Source organism: Saccopteryx bilineata, chromosome 5 (assembly GCF_036850765.1).
Source record: "Saccopteryx bilineata isolate mSacBil1 chromosome 5, mSacBil1_pri_phased_curated, whole genome shotgun sequence".
Classification (NCBI taxonomy): Eukaryota; Metazoa; Chordata; class Mammalia; order Chiroptera; family Emballonuridae; genus Saccopteryx; species Saccopteryx bilineata.
In genome coordinates, this window is record NC_089494.1 from 27,296,858 (window position 1) to 27,313,833 (window position 16,976).

At 41.5% G+C, this 16,976-nt stretch overlaps 2 protein-coding genes across 2 annotated transcripts; both read left to right on the plus strand.

The window, feature by feature from the left end:
* The first annotated feature begins 4,493 nt into the window (after window positions 1–4,493).
* LOC136337909 (gamma-crystallin D) lies at window positions 4,494–6,816 on the plus strand. Its single transcript, XM_066279829.1, has 3 exons — window positions 4,494–4,573; window positions 4,659–4,901; window positions 6,478–6,816. The coding sequence occupies exons 1-3, from the start codon at window positions 4,565–4,567 to the stop codon at window positions 6,748–6,750; spliced, it is 525 nt and encodes a 174-aa protein (XP_066135926.1). The 5' UTR covers window positions 4,494–4,564; the 3' UTR covers window positions 6,751–6,816.
* Window positions 6,817–13,549: 6,733 nt separating this feature from the next.
* Window positions 13,550–16,081, plus strand: LOC136337972 (gamma-crystallin F). Its single transcript, XM_066279894.1, has 3 exons — window positions 13,550–13,621; window positions 13,707–13,949; window positions 15,743–16,081. Exons 1-3 carry the CDS (start codon window positions 13,613–13,615, stop codon window positions 16,013–16,015), a joined length of 525 nt encoding a protein of 174 aa, XP_066135991.1. The 5' UTR covers window positions 13,550–13,612; the 3' UTR covers window positions 16,016–16,081.
* The last annotated feature ends 895 nt before the right edge of the window (window positions 16,082–16,976 follow it).

Sequence of the window (16,976 nt, forward strand, 5' to 3'; positions counted from 1 at the left end):
GGATATAAATAGAGTAATAGTTATTTACTTCTTTCTCATGAGATGTGTTTTTTTTATTCCTTAACATTTGGGGAGGGACAAGTGTTTTCTTGGTAGGACATACACACTTAACATTTCCTTATACACTTGACTTTTTTGTGACACTTTTTTTTTTTTTTGCTTTGGGAAAACATCTCCAATGAGAATAGTTTCCTGTGAATAGAAAAAAAAATCTGCCCTTATCACAACAAGCAAAGGGTTGCACAGAAGCAGCCACGTTTGCCTTTGTCTCTTTGGCTGAGGAACTGGGGAACTGGAGGCCAGAAAGAAGCTGGCCACCAATTCTCTACACTTCTTCCTGTAGCTGTCTTCCTTTCTTCTCATCCCTCCTTCCATCACCCCTCTCTGGCTCCTACCTTTCTGCCTCTTTACTCCTTTGTCTAGTTAGTCCCCTAGTCTGAGGGTACAAGAAAAAATGAATTCTCCAATGTCCTTCTCATGCTTTGGGAGACAGTTTAACAATGACCCAGAGCTACAAAAGCTCCCTGGTTCTTGTTTGAAAAGTGCTTGGGACTCACATATAAATTTTCTAAGGAAGAGAAATTCTAATAATCTGAACATTTTGTAAATCACTTATTTTCTCTCTTTCTCTCATGCAAAATTACAATGAGCTTGCAACCCAACATGAAATGGCCTTTTTCACCTTTAGAATTCCAAAATAGAAATGTGAGAAACCAGCTTCCAGATGCCTTTTTACAGTCAGCTTGTGGCTTTAGTAAAGGGTTCTGAAACTAATAAAGATGGATGATAGTTGATGGTAGTGGAGATAGACAAGGATGAAGACGCTTGAGCAACACTACTTCAGTGAAAATGAAATGTCGTGTGACAAAGAATAGATGTCAGTTTTATAGTAAAAGTGTATTTAATGAAGACCATTATATGTTTTACAGTTTTATCGAGATACAACTGACCTATAGCACTGTAAAAGTTTTAAATGTACAGGGTAATGACTTGGCTTATATATAAGAAGAATTACCATGTAGGTGAAGAAAATTAGCTTGATCCAAGTAGCTTAATAATAGACAAATTAAGCTTATTACTTACAATACCTGTGAAGAAAAAGCTGAGAATAAGTTAAATTAAATAATATGCCCAGCCCTAGCTGGCTAGCTCAGTTGGCTAGAGCATCATTCCAGTACACCAAGGTTGTGGGTTTGATCTTCCATCAGCGCACCTACAAGGATCAACCAATGAACACATAGATAAGTAGAACAACAAATTGATGTTTCTCTCTTTCCCTCTCTCTTCTTTATCTAAAATAAATAAATAAATAATAACATGCCCAGGGTCCCACAGAAGAGGCAAGGATGAGATTGTAGTTCAGGTTTTTTTTTTAATGTTCTTAACTGCTATGCTGGCCCTAATGTGGGGAGTTTGATGGAGGAATCATTTCTGAATTAACCCTAGGATAGGATTTTGAGGCATTATAATAAACAAATCCCCTATTAAAATAGTCACTATATTCATCATATTTTTTTTTAAATCAAATGATTCTCAATATTCTAGATTTTCCAGACCAATTTTCTTTAAATAGGGACCAACAGAAGATCATCACTTTTAATTATGTCAAGGACACTTAAAATTAAAAACAAAACAACAAAAATGTAAAACTAAGCACCATTTATTTATATATCATTTTATATAAAGAAAAACATTTTAACCCCAAAATACACAAGTATGGTTCAGACCAAGAAAGAATGCTTGAGAATTTTGATGTATAGTTTTTGTTTTTGTTTTTTTCACTTGGTAAAAACTGATAGGAACTGAGTAGAGTTAGAAAATTCATGTTTGAGGTTACCACTCAATGCCTTCAGGGTCAGGGAGATGACATAAATAAGTGACACAACCCCCTATAAGACATGGAGTGATGGGGAGTGTGGTGAACTGTGGAGAGTTCACCACTACTCTAAAATATTATTTTTAAAAAATCTAAACACTGTGCCAACCAAATAACACAGATCCAGATCCTCAAGGTTGCCAGTTCTCACTACTATGCTGGTGTGAAAACTGGAGAGAGCCACCAACAGTGAAATTCACCATGGTCCTCAATGGATCCTCTAACAGTCTAAGTCCATAAAATTCCCTGGTTTCACATTAAGCCCACAGAGCCCAACCATGAAGCCTGGGGGAGTGAGGAGAGGAAACCCAACAAGGACTAATGTTACTTTTTCCCTCCATCTTAGTGGAATGAGATTCCCAGTGGAATAGTCATAGAATATTTTGAGTTACAGGAAATAAGAAAGCATTATTTCTTATAGACTTCATATTACAGATGGACATTTATTCCAGCCATACAAACCACTGACTCTGCATATAGCAAAACCCTAACCTGAACTAGTCTCTTTTTCCTTCCTTTTGTTTGAAACCATCTGGGTTATTTCCAGGACAATGCGTTCCTGTTCCTTTTCTCTTGTTTTCCCTCCAAACAGTCTCCATCTACCATTCTTGACAACTTGTACAGAGTTCTGCTTCTGTGCTACAGGTGTAAGGATTCTCAGGTCTTAACTTATGTTCACTTAGCACCCTCAGTACAACTTGAGACTTAGATCTAACTCACACTGTCACTCCCAGAATTTTCTATAGAGCATTGAAATCAAGCCATATCTTGCCCAAGCCATTCATTTTTTAGTTCTAGGAGAAGTGTAAGCATTTTTCTCTGTTTCTTCCCCCAGGCTGAAATAAAGCTTTCTCTCTTCCTAGTAATGTAAAAAGCAAGTCAAAGACCCTTGTTTCAACCCCCCAGATGTATTCTAAATTTCAGTTGTCACCACCTGTCAGTGGAGCTGGCAGTCCCCACGGACTCTCCCACCATGTTCTTTTCTCAGCTCTCGGGGACTCTTTGCATTTGGTTCACTCTCATATTTTACTGTTTTCATTCATCAGCACTCTTCCTACAGAAACAACAGCTCTGAACAAAATAATGATTTTTTAAATTATTCTATTAAAATTGTTTTTATTAAAATGATGGTTTTTATTGTTTAGATTCTGGTTGCTTATTTTTTTTTCACTTGTAAACATAAGTAATTTTGGAAACACACGCCTTTACATAGTAAATAACAAGAACTGGACACATCATACTGCCCATGTTTGGTGTTTAATTCATGAATCTTGACTTCCAAAGATTTATGACAAAGTATTTCCAAGGTCAAGACAAAGTATTTCCAAGAGATAACATCGGATTATGAATAATTCTTTGAGCATGAAAGAGGCTAAAGGCCTAGTCCCTCCTCCACTCCAGCGCTCTTTCCAGTCCATCAGACCATTCACTTCCAGGCCAGTAAATACTCTAAGTCTTCCTAGAGCCCCAGCTTCCAGATGCTCATTCCTCCCTCTCCCTGCACCTTTCCAGCTAGAGCTCCTCTTTGTCTTTATGTAGTTAATTGCCTCTGAGTCAAAAGCTTTGTGTCCTCTTGTTCCCCAGAGAACAAAGGTGTATCTAGATCCTCCCAAAAAGCATTTATTAATAATTTGGTTTTGTTTTATGATAACCTAAGAAGTTATGTTTTTGTTTGTCTTAAATAAATTATTTTTTCTTATTTCTAAAACTTAAAATTTACCTTTCAGTTTTTCTGAGATTAAGCACTTTTTTGAATAAAAGTCTTCCATTGATGAAAGAGAGAGGAAGGGAAAGAAAGAGAAAAAGAATCATTAACTCATAGTTCCATTTAGTTGTTCCATTTAGTTGTGCACTCATTGATTGCTTCTCTTATGTGCCCTGATGAGCGGTAGAAAGTTGATGCTCTATCCACTGAACAACCCAGCCAGGGAGGAAATTAAGCATTTTAAAGCCATTTATTCTCCACTTTGAATCATAGCTAGCCAAAATCAAACGTGTAAGCCTCAATCTACTTCCAAGCATGACTGCAACAAACCAGAACCAGACTAAATACTGAAGATTGGTGCTTGCTGTGTTCTTGTGGTTTTGTGTTTGCTTATTTGATTTACCATACTGAACGTTTGAAATTCTGTGAACTCCCCTGGTAAACATTCCATTTTCTTACACCCTTTAATGGGGAAGTTCTCTTAAAGAGCTAATTTGAACATTTCAACATTCAAGTAAGGTCATTTTCTTCCTTGTAACAGTGAATTTTCAATGTTATGGCACATAAGCAATACGATCACTCTCACAGATTTTTTTATGTTTACCATATTGAGATCCTGCCTATTTTGCTCCCCCATTTACACTTTTTTGTTTTCCCCTCAACCTATACAAATAACAGTGTACACTATGTATGAAATGGCTGAAGCTCTGCTTCTATTATTAAACAGACAATGTCCCAAACGACTTTTTTTTAAAACTGTCTCAATAGCATCAACCAGAGATAGCAACCCGAATACTCCAGAAAGAATGGGATCAAAGCCCCGTGTTCTATGACAGCAAAGAGAAAAAAGAGAACACGAAAATCCCCTCCTCATCCCAGGGCCCCTTTTGTGTGGTTCCTGCCAACGCAGCAGCCGGCCTGCTATATAGACCCGCGCGCGGCCCGCCCGCCACTGAGCTCGCCCGCCCGTCCTGTCACCGGCCATGGGGAAGGTGAGCCCAGCGCCCCGGCCCGCGGGGGCCCCGGCAGACGCGGGCGGGGCCCAGGCCTCTGAGCCTCTCGTTGTCTCCCTTGCAGATCACCTTCTACGAGGACCGCGGCTTCCAGGGCCGCCACTACGAGTGCAGCAGCGACCACTCCAACCTGCAGCCCTACTTCAGCCGCTGCAACTCGGTGCGCGTGGACAGCGGCTGCTGGATGCTGTATGAGCAGCCCAACTACTCGGGCTGCCAGTACTTCCTGCGGCGCGGGGACTACCCCGACTACCAGCAGTGGATGGGCCTCAGCGACTCGGTCCGCTCCTGCCGCCTCATCCCCCACGTGAGTCCGGCACCGTATCTGGAATGGGCCGTATGCGCACAGGGATAGTTTCAAGGCAAAGATTAAACGTTTGGAGTAGTGATCATTCAGAATAACTGAGAGTTTGGACAAAAGATAATCTATGATAGATTCGTGCAATATCGATTTGCCTGTTACCCAGGTACCAATTAATCAGCAAATATTTATTGAGCAAGAATGTGTTGGCTGCCCGACCAGGCGGTGGCGCAGTGGATAGAGCGTTGGACTGGGATGCGGAAGACCTAGGTTCGAGACCCTGAGGTTGCCAGCTTGAGCACAGGCTCATCTGGTTTGAGCAAAAGCTCACCAGCTTGGGCCCAAGGTCGCTGGCTCGAGCAAGGGGTTACTTGGTCTGCTGAAGGCCGTGGTCAAGGCACATATGAGAAAGCAATCAATGAACAACTAAGGTGTTGAAACACGTAAGGAAAAACTAATGATTGATGCTTCTCATCTCTCCGTCCCTGTCTATCCCTCTCTCTGACTCTCTCTCTGTCTCTGAAAAAAAAGAAGAAAAAAAAAAAGAATGTGTTGGCTGCCCTGAGCATGTATAAGATAAAGGTCCTGTCCTGGCACCATTAATATGGAGTTGTAGAAAAACCACTTATATCTAATAGAAGAGTAAGTGCTAGAATATATAAGAATTACTGAGCATACAGGAGTGGAAAAGGAAACTTCTACAAGGGTCATTTTAAAAAGACTTTCCGTTTTTGCTCCCACTCGCATTTTTGTTTTCCCCACCCAAAAGAAATAAAAGGACTTTCTCACAATGGTAAGCAGCACAGAGATTTTATACATGTGCCCCATGTGTTTTATTACTTTTTAAAAACAGTAAACTGTTTGAAAATTAGTCTTTGGGAAAACTGATTTTTCTTTCCCATTTTTCTTCATTCTATTCATAAATTCTTAAATGAGGATCAATTACTGTCTAAGGGAGCTAAGGTGTTTAATGCTGCTTTCAGACGAGATCGGGCTCGTTCAGAGTGGTATGGCCGTAGACAATTTAATGCTGCTTTCAACATTATCTAAGCCCTTGGTGACCTTTCCAAGATTTTTGTATTTTAAACTAAATGTGAGGTCATTCATTTCATAAACTGACTTTACTGTTCAAACACTTGTGCTTGAAAACAGTAAAAATAGCCATAAGCTCTTAAAAGGTTTGGGTTTCTCTGATGTGGTGTCCTGGGAAATATTTGAATATGTTACAGGGTGAGATTTCTTTCAATTTCTTAAGTCACATTTTATGATATTGAAACAGTGCTGAATCTCCACCTTTGAAAATGGGGAGTTGACTTGAGGTGGTAAATGCACGGTGTCGTGTACAGATGACATATTATAAAATAGTGCATCTGAAACCTATGTAATTTTATTAACCAATGTAACCCCAATTAAAAAATTTTCAAGTAGAGAATAAACAAACGAACAACCCAAAAAATGGGAAGTATACAAAATTTGAAAATTTGAATGAACTTTCACCATATAGTTCAAATTGGACTGCACAAATGTGTTGGGATCATTTCATGGTTTGCTTTTCTTCTCTTTCCATTTCTGGATGAGCCAGGCTGGCTCCCACAGGATCAGACTCTACGAGAGGGAAGATTACAGAGGCCAGATGATGGAGTTCACTGAGGACTGCCCCTCTCTCCAGGACCGCTTCCACTCCAATGAAATTTACTCCCTCAACGTGCTGGAGGGCTCCTGGGTCCTCTATGAGATGCCCAACTACCGGGGGCGGCAGTACCTGCTGAGGCCGGGGGACTACAGGCGCTACCATGACTGGGGGGCCATAAATGCCAGGGTGGGCTCTTTGAGGAGAGTCATGGATTTCTACTGAAATAAGTTCATCATTATTTCTCAATATGGAAACTAATAAAATATTTTCTGTGTGTTTCTGGCATGAGTTTACTTGTGTTTTTCCCTTTGTGTTACTTTTATTTTATTTTTTATTTACACACACATACATACACACACACATACACACACAAGATGCAAGTGGAAACCATGATTCATAATCCATGCATAGGTCACAAAGAAAATCTTCACACTAGAAATATGCCTTCCTATGAAGCAAAACTTTAGTTTGCAAAATACTTTCATAATACATTATCTCATTTGATTCTCTGGCCTTTCAACACGTTGCGGCTTCAAACCAGATTATTAGCAGGCTGTTCAGATTTCAGTTTTTCTTTGAGGAGTGAGAATCTGAAAGCTGAGGTTCAGAGATAGTGTGAACAACTTTTTAAATCACAGATTTTGAAGCACCATAATAGGTTTTAAAAGATGTTTGACTCCCCTAAACTGTATGCAAAATCAAGTTCACAATCTCTGGCAGACTCCCTTGATGCTGAGGTGGTCACGTGAAACTGTGGACACTGGAATGTAAGTGGAGGAATGTTGGCGTGGAGGAAGAAGAGCTGGCTTTGGAAAAACTTTTGCCTTTCTGATGAAAGGAAGTAGCTGCCCCTGGTGCCAAAATTCCCTCTTTTATCAGACATTTTATACCTAAGAGGTGACAAGGATGACGCAATGCCACAGGAATGCTGGCTGTGATGTAGTTAAGCTCCTGATCCAATCAATATCGGGCTTTTCAGAGAAACAGGACCAATGGGCTATGGGTAGACATATCTAAGGATATTTATTATAGGAATTGGCTCATGTGATTATGATGTCTCATGATCTACAGCTAGGAAAGCTGGTAGTATTATTTAGGCTGAGTCTAAAGGTCTGAAAACCAAGAACTCCACGTCTGAAGGCAGGATGTTTCAGCTCAAGTGGAGAATGAATTCCTCCTCCTTCCACCTTTTTGTCCTATTCAGGCCCTCAACAGATACAGATTGAATGGTGCATTGGTAAGGGCAATCTTCTTTTCATCCACACAGACACACCCCAAAATACTATTTGACCAGCTATCTGGGCATCCCTTCGCTCAGTCAGCTTGACACGTAGAATTTACCAACACACAATGGCAGCAATCTTTTATCTTTAAACTTCTTGTAAGAGGAGTAAAATCCACCCACATGTGTTTATGCCACTGATATGTGTAGTTCAACACACACTTTCTAGATGGTGTGTGTCTACATGTATGTTAGTATACCTGTCTGTGTAAGGTTAAAGGAAAGTAGGGCACTGTATTTTTGCCCTGTCTTACTTATGCTCCCATTGCTAGAGTTCTACAAAGAAAGGTTGATGACTGTGTCTGTGCTCAGAGACTGAGCCGGTCATGTCACGTCCCTGATTACACCTTCCTTCACTACTCACTGAGAAATTCTACTTCCTTCAGGAACCAGATCCTGGCCTGTTCACATCATCACCAGATACCTAACCCCAATTGTTTTTAGTCTCACACCATGCACACATTACATATGTGTGCCTTTGCTCACACCTTTTCCTCACCTGGGCTACTCTTCCCCACTTTCTCCCTGGTGAGCTGCTCATCTTCCAAAGCTTGATCAAAATTCACCCAATCCTTTACTAAAATGGGTCTGAATCAGCGGACATTAGACTGAACGTTTCAGAAAACCCTTATCAAATAGACAAACAGTATGGAAACCTGTTAGCTCATCAACAGGAAGTCCTAGGATGGCACAGGATTTAGGGATGGTTGACTGAGCAGCTCAACAACATCATTAGGGCCCCAGGTTTTGTCTGTCTCCCATCATATTTAGCATCTGCAGTGTCTAAAAGCTGGTATTCCTGGTAACCATAAGAGAGCTACTCGCTGCAACTAGAAGAATGTAGAATTGTGCCCAGATCCCAAGTACTCAGGATTAAAGAGGACCTTGAAATATTATCAGGTTCTTGAGTGTAAGCTTTGAAGATAGAAGGAAATAAATAAAGGGAGAAAGAGTGAAGAAGCCCAAGAAGGAAGAGGTACAAAGAGAAAAAAAACTGTAATGTTATATTATTTTTAACTCTCATTATAAAGAGGACTAGAAAAAGTTTAAATTAAACAGTTTTAAATGCTTTTTAATTCTTTTTTATTCCCTAGAATTCATCTCATTTATTTTTATTTTTATTTTTTATTTTAGTTTTTTTTTTAAGTGAGAAGTGGGGAGGTAGAGAGACAGACTCCACATACATTTGACTGGGATCCACCCGGCATGCCCACCAGGGGGCGATGCTCTGCCCATCTGGAGTGTTGCTCCATTGCAACAGGAACCATTCTAGTGCCTGAGGCAGAGGCCATGGAGCCATCCTCAACACCAGGGTCAACTTTGCTCCAGTGGATCCTTGGCTGTGGGAGGGGAAGAGAGAGACAGAGAGAAAGGAGAAGGGGAGGGTGGAGAAGCAAATGGGTGCTTCTCCTGTGTGCCCTGGCCAGGAGTTGAACCTGGACTTCCACATGCCAAGCTGACACTCTACCGCTGAGCTAGCCAGCCAGGGTCAGATTCATTTCATTTCAATGTTTTTTTTACAACCTTAGTATACGTATCATAATCAAGTAGTAATATTGATAAAATTAGTATCAATGTTTTTCTTGTTGCTTATGAAAAATATTTTAAAGTATGGAAAAATACACAAAATATACCATTGTTTTATGGTATATAACAATGATTAAGTGTACAATTCAGTAGCATAAAGAATATTCACCTTGTTGTACAACCATCATCACTGTACATCTTCAGAGCTTTTTCATTGTCCCAGACTCTGTATCCATTAAATAATAACTCCCTGATCTCACTCCCTCCATTCCCTGGTAGCCACTATTCTACTTTCTGTGTTCATGAATCTGACTACTCTAAACAACTCCAATAAATAGGATCATGCAAAATTTATCCCTCTGTGTCTGACTTATTTCACTTAGCATAATGTTTTTAAGGTTTGTTCATGTTGTGACATTTATCAGAATTTCCTTTCTTTATAAGACTGAATAAGCTATTCCATGCATATATCACATTCCTCCCTCAATTGGTATTTGGGTTGTTTCCACCTTTTGGCTATTGTAAATGATGCTGCCATAAACACTGGTGTACAAATATCTGTTCAAGTCCTTGTTTTCAATTCTCTTGGGTATATGCCTAGAAGTGGAATTGCTGGCTCGTATGCTAAGTTCTTGTTTAATTTTTTGAAAGACTACTATACAGTCTTACACAGTGACTGTACCATTTTACATTTCCACCAGTGACGTGCAAGTTTTCCAATTCCTCCACATCCTCACTAACAGTTGTTATTTTCTGTTCTTTTTAAAAAAAATAATAGCCATCCTAGTGGTGTGAAGTAGCATCTCATTACAGTTTTGATTGTATTTCTAGTGATATTGAGCATTTTTTCATGTGCTCATTGGCTATTTGAGAAATTGTCTATTCAAGTTTTTTTTTAATTGAGTTTTAAATTTGTTGGTTTTTTTGTTGTTGCTGAGCTGTATTTCTTTATATATTTGGATATCAATCTCTTATCACATATATGATTTGCAAATATTTTATCCCATTCCACAGTTTGCATTTTCACTCTGTTGATAGTATCCTTTGATGCACAAAAGGTTTTACATATTTTGATGAAGTCTAATTTATCTGTTGCTTATACCTATTTTTTTTACTTTCAAGAAACCATTGCCAAATCTAATGTCATGAATGTTTTTGCTTATGTTTTCTTCCAAGGGTGTTATAGTTTTCACTCTTAAATTTAGGTATTTAATGCCTTCTGAGTTAATTTTGTACATGGTACAAGGTAAGCATCCAACATTTTATTCTTTTGCACATGGACTACCAGTTTTCTGAGTACCATTTGTTGAAAAGACTGTCTTTCCTCCATTGAATGGTTTTAGCAACTGTCAAAATCATTTGACCATATATGTGAGGATTTGTTTCTAGGTTTTTTACTTTATTCCATTTATCTATATGTCTATCTTTATGCCAGTACAACACCATTTTGATTACTGTGACTTTGAAGTATGTTTTGAAACAAGATTGTTTCAGATATTTAGTATCCCTTGAGATTCTATATGAATTTTAGAATGGTATTTTTCTATTCTTGCATAAAGCATTTGATTTTGATAGGGATTGTATTAAATTTATAGATGCACCTTGGGTAATATTGTTATCTGAGTAATATTAAACCTTTTAATCCATGAACATAAGATATATTTCCATTTATATATAGCTTCTTTTTTTTTTTTTTTTTTTTGGTGTGTATCTTTCCGAAGTTGGAAACAGGGAGGCAGTCAGACAGACTCCCGCACGCGCGGACCGGGATCCACCCGGCATGCTCACAGAGAGGGGGAGGGGTGGAGAAGCAGATGGGCGCTTCTCCTGTGTGCCTTTGCCGGGAATCGAACTCAGGACTCCTGCATGCCAGGCCGACGCTCTACCACTGAGCCAACCGGCCAGGGCCTATAGCTTCTTTCTTTAAGCAATATTTTGTCGTATTCAGCATATAACATACTTGTTTTTTAAAAAGCTTATGGTGAGCATTTTCCATATCCTTAAATAAATTATTTGAGAATATTTTTATATTGTATATAGTAGCTACATAGCATCTTATAAAAGAAATATTTTATGATTTGTCTAATTAATGCCTATTTAGGATATTTAATTTGTAGCTAATTTTTTATGTTATAAACAATGTTCTGTTAAAATACCACTGGGCATCATATTTGCATGTACCTCTAATTATTTCCTGTACACAAATATCTAGAGATGAAAGTATTAGATCAAAAAAATGAAAGTTGAAAGAGGATTTTTTTGACCATAGGTGTCTTTTAAATGTGGTGAAAATACATAACATTAAATTTACCATCTTAACCATTTTAAACCACACAGTACAGTGGTGTTAACTATATGTACATTGTTGTGCAACAGATCTCTAGAATTTTTTCATACTGCAGAACTCAAAAGTTTTTACAGATCAACAGTGCTTATTTTTATGAAGTACTATGATTTTAATTTTTTCTTTTTTATACTTCTGTATAGTTTCCAAATTTTCTATAAATTTAAAATTTGTAAAAGAAAGCGATTAAGGCTTTTTTTTAAGCAAGAGGACAGATAGGGACAGAAGAGAGAAATGAGAAGTATCGTCTCATACATAGTTGCGGCACCTTAGATGTTCATTGATTGCTTTCTCATATGTGCCTTGATGGGGGGGGGGGGGAGAGGTCGGCAGTCCTCCAGCCGAGCCATTGAGTGTTTGCTCAAGCCAGAGTCCTTGGGTTCAAGCCAGCGACATTGAGCTTCAAGCCAGAAACCATGGGGTCATGTCTATGATCCCACACTAAAACCAGCAACTCCCCACTGAAGCTGATGAGCCAATGCTCAAGCCAGCAACCTTGGGGTTTCAAACCTGGGTCCTCAGCGTCCCAGGCTGAAGCTCTATCCACTGCACCATTGCCTCATCAGGTTGAATAAGGCTTATTAAATTTGTGTATATCAAATGAAATTTGTTCAGGGGAAATTATTTTTTAGTATTTGATTTGGTAGCAAGAATTCAAACTAAGGAATGGGATGGGTGTATCTAGTTAAGGACTAGCCCCTTCTAAAACAGTGGTTTTAAACCAGAGTTGACTTAGCTCCCCCAGGGATCATTTGGCAATGTCTGAAGACATTTCAGTTGTCATAACCTTGAGAGTAATGCTATTAGAATCTGGTGGGTTGAGTCCAAGGAAGCTGCTAACCATCCTAAAATGGACAACTCACAACATAGAATTTTCTGACCCAAAATGTCAAAATAGTTTGAGATTAAGAAATTCTGCTCTAAAGAGAGTGGGGCAGTAGGAGCCGCTGGGGGTGGCGGGTGAGGGGCAGTATTAGGGTAGGGGCAGAGGAAGGAAGACTCCAGTCCCTGGAGCCAGAGCCTTAACCAGAGAGCAGCCAGGGCCAGGAAAGGTAGAGAGGCAGGATTGTAGGATTTAAAATCTGTTATATTTGCATGTTAACTTGCTGCTGTCAGCAGCTAGAACTCAGCTTAGTCCTTAATTTGCAAAATTATTAGTTAAATAGATAGTTACAGTGTGAATAATACCCACCAGTGAGTCACCTCATGAATTCCGGGGCTGAGGGTGTCCTACCTGCGGCGTGGGAGACTCCAAGCTGAGGCTGTGTGCGCTCTCTGGGGACGTCCCTGGGGACGTCCCTGGTCCCGCCCGGGCTCCAGGGAGCAGGGCTGAGGCCAGGCCCTCGAAGGCTGATCCCCCCCCCCCCCCCGCGCCCCGGGGCTGACCTGTCGTCTTCCCTCAGGCCTTAGTCTGTCTGCCACGCCCCCTTAGTGGCAGGTGGGAGCGCAGGGACCTTTCCTGCGAGAACACTCCATCCCACTTCAGATGCCCGGCGGGGAGGCGAGTCCATCCGTGTCCCACATCTCACACGTGCAGCCCTCTGACCTCAGACCTGTTACCACCCCGCGCTGTCAGCTCAGAAAGAGATCATTTTGAAATGTGAGAAGACAAAATATTTGATCACAATGATTAACTGAGTTAAGCGCCTTTGCTCATTTCCAACTTCCTGAATAGGCTCCATTGAAAGGTCCCAGGGCCACCAAAGTGACTTTAAAGCGGGGTCATCAATTCGAAAGCTCTGGAGAGTCTAAGAGGAAACATACAATAAGCACCCCCCCCCCCACAGCGGTCGTTATATAGAAAAGAGAGAAAATCCCCTCACCCAGGGCCCCTTTTGTGTGGTTCCTGCCAACGCAGCAGTCGGCCTGCTATATAGACCCGCGCGCGGCCCGCCCGCCACTGAGCTCGCCCGCCCGTCCTGTCACCGGCCATGGGGAAGGTGAGCCCAGCGCCCCGGCCCGCGGGGGCCCCGGCAGACGCGGGCGGGGCCCAGGCCTCTGAGCCTCTCGTTGTCTCCCTTGCAGATCACCTTCTACGAGGACCGCGGCTTCCAGGGCCGCCACTACGAGTGCAGCAGCGACCACTCCAACCTGCAGCCCTACTTCAGCCGCTGCAACTCGGTGCGCGTGGACAGCGGCTGCTGGATGCTGTATGAGCAGCCCAACTACTCGGGCTGCCAGTACTTCCTGCGGCGCGGGGACTACCCCGACTACCAGCAGTGGATGGGCCTCAGCGACTCGGTCCGCTCCTGCCGCCTCATCCCCCACGTGAGTCCGCTCCCCCTGGCCCTGGGTCCCCCTGCGCCCTCTAGTGACACTGGGGCTCGCTCACCCTGTAGGATGCGGGTCTTTTTCTGGCTCTAATTGTTCTGATTCCCTGTGTTAATATCTTTAGGGTTTCTTCTACTGGAAAAGCACGTAATAGAATGCTTTTAATTGGACGTTTTATTTCACTTTGTTAAAATTATACTCACCTCTGTTGGGAAAATGTAGTGAATGGTACTGTTGTTCCCAATGTCAGTGCCACAGGTGAGGACAAAGCAACCCTTTACTATTGGGTGGCCTTAGGGTAGTTAGAAACTGTTTCTTTCCTCATCTGTAAAATGGGGCTAATAGGAGTAGCTAATTCCTACAGTTGTGATGAGGATGAAAGGAAATTATCTGGCACATGACAAGCCACCCTTCCCCCAAATATAAACTATTATTATGCACATCCAGGGTCTCTCAGGTCCTGCCTTTTGATTAGGCAAAACAAGTAAGTACCCAACAATGTGATTCCGATAGCTCCTGTAAAGCCCGCTCTTACGGGAATCTCCCCCCAGCACCCCGAGACTCCACCATTAGGGATTCTCTAGTTTGACTATGACAGAGTCTAGGGGAAAATGTACCACTTTCGTGAAGGTTGGAAACCCCTCAGAGGGTTTAATGCCTTGATAGGACCCAGCCCGGTGTTAGGAGCCTGAAAGTCTCGGCTTCCGCTTTCCAGTTCTCACTCTTCTAATTAGAGACCGCAAGCTCTGTCCTTAGTTTCTCATAAAAAAAGGAAAAGGCTAATAATAATGGTGTTCCACATGTGTTGGGTCCTGAAGGTCAAAATAGAAAACATACCTATGAGTCCTTTACAAAGAGTAGAAGACACGTTATCAGCAGTCTCCTCTACTGCAGCATGAATTGCTTATAAGAACCTTCCCTAAAGGGGATTTAACGGCAGAAGACAGAAGACATTGAATGATACCTGCTGGGAAGAAACAAGCAGATAGAACAAGTGCTCAAGGAAAGACAGACAGGATTTGCCCAGAACTGACAGCTTACCTTTCCATTTTTCTAAAAGGTTTATTATACTCTATTGATCTGTTAAGGCCTCTTTCCTGATCTTAAGCTTCTATTTTTATTAATTACCTAAAACTGTTTGGGTGAACCATATATTAGAGCTGAGAACTAGAACCTAATCTTAATGATGGCACCCATTTTTCAGAATTGTAGAGTAAAAGGACTTAAAGCAGCAGAAAGGAGGATATAAGGAATTACCTATGCTTAATTGCCACCAGTCTGTGCTTCATTTTGGGGGAAGTAGTTTGACTTTCTTCCTAGCCTCTTCTAGTGCAGTCAAATCAAAACAACGCCTTTTGGCAGTGATATATTTGTCCTTTTATTTTAATAACCTATTATTTTATATTATCCAGTATTATTTTCTATCATTCAATATGGAGAGCCCTAGACCACCACAAGTCTATGAAGGAGAGAGCAAAACAAATATATAAAATTGTTACTTAAGAATAGTGCTCAATTGTGTATGGTTGATACAAGTTGTGACCCAAAGAACTCTAAGAAACACCATTCATATCATGTTTTATATGAATAATGGGGTGTTTTTTTTAGCTTTAGAATACATTAGCTATCCAACTGAATATAGCAGTCCTGATGTAGACAGTCTTTTTCTTTAAATTGGTCACCTTTGATATAGAAAGGACAAAGAAATGTCCATCCCCCAGGGCTGTGTGTGATTGGTTGCTAAAGGCTATGTTTTCTGACTTCTCATATGCCAATGGCTGACTCCACAGACCAGCTCCCACAGGATCAGACTCTACGAGAGGGAAGATTACAGAGGCCAGATGATGGAGCTCGCTGAGGACTGCTCCTCACTTCACGAGCGCTTCCACTTCAGTGAGATCCACTCCTTCAACGTGCTGGAGGGCTACTGGGTCCTCTATGAGATGCCCAGCTACCGGGGGCGGCAGTACCTGCTGAGGCCGGGGGACTACAGGCGCTACCACGACTGGGGGGCCATGGATGCCAGGGTGGGCTCTTTGAGGAGGGCCATGGATTTCTACTGAGATATTTTTACTCTACCCTTTTCTCCATCTGGAAGCTAATAAAATATTTCCTGTGTGTTTCATGCAGCCATGTTGTCCTGTTTTCCTTTCAGGCTCCGTGGGAGGGCTCAGCAAAAGCAGCTGGGAATAATGTGCGCTTTCTTACACGCACCAGCGGAAAGGGTGGAGGGGGAGCAGTTAAGAGCACAGCTTCTGGGGCAGAGTGCCCGGTGCAAATCCATTTCCTGCTACAGGCAGTAGGGCTAGTTACTTAGCATTTCTGTGCCTCAGTTTCCCAATTTGTAAAATCTAGGGTAACAACACTTTTTATTTTGTAAGTTTGTAATGGAGATTGTTATTAATTTTTACTAGTTTTTATTTCTCTTACAAGGCACAAAGTAAATGCTGTATAATAAATATTTATAACATAAATGTCCTTGGTTATTATTGAGTCTTTGGGCCTTAAAAATTAGTGTTTCGTCAGAGTATCAATAATGGGTTGAGGATCACTTGCATCAGAATCCCCTGGGACACCTGTTAAAATGCAGGTCCCGACATACCACCCCCAGGTGAGTTTTATGCAAATGACTTAGTTACTTTTATTTATTTTATTTTATTTATTTTTTTTTTTTTGTATTTTTCTGAAGTTGGAAACGGAGAGGCAGTCAGACAGACTCCCGCATGCGCCTGACTGGGATTCACCTGGCATGCCAACCAGGGGGCAATGCTCTGCCCATCTGGGGCATTGCTCTGTTGCAACTAGAGCCATTCTAGCACCTGAAGCGGAGGCCATAGAGCCATCCTCAGCACCTGGGCCAATTTTGCTCCAATGAAGCCTTGGCTGTGGGAAGGGAAGAGAGAGACAGAGAGTAAGGAGAGGGGGAGGGGTGGAGAAGCAGATGGGCACTTCTCCTGTGTGTGCTGGCCGGGAATCGAACCCGGGACTCCTGCATGCCAGGCCAACACTCTACCACTGAGCCAA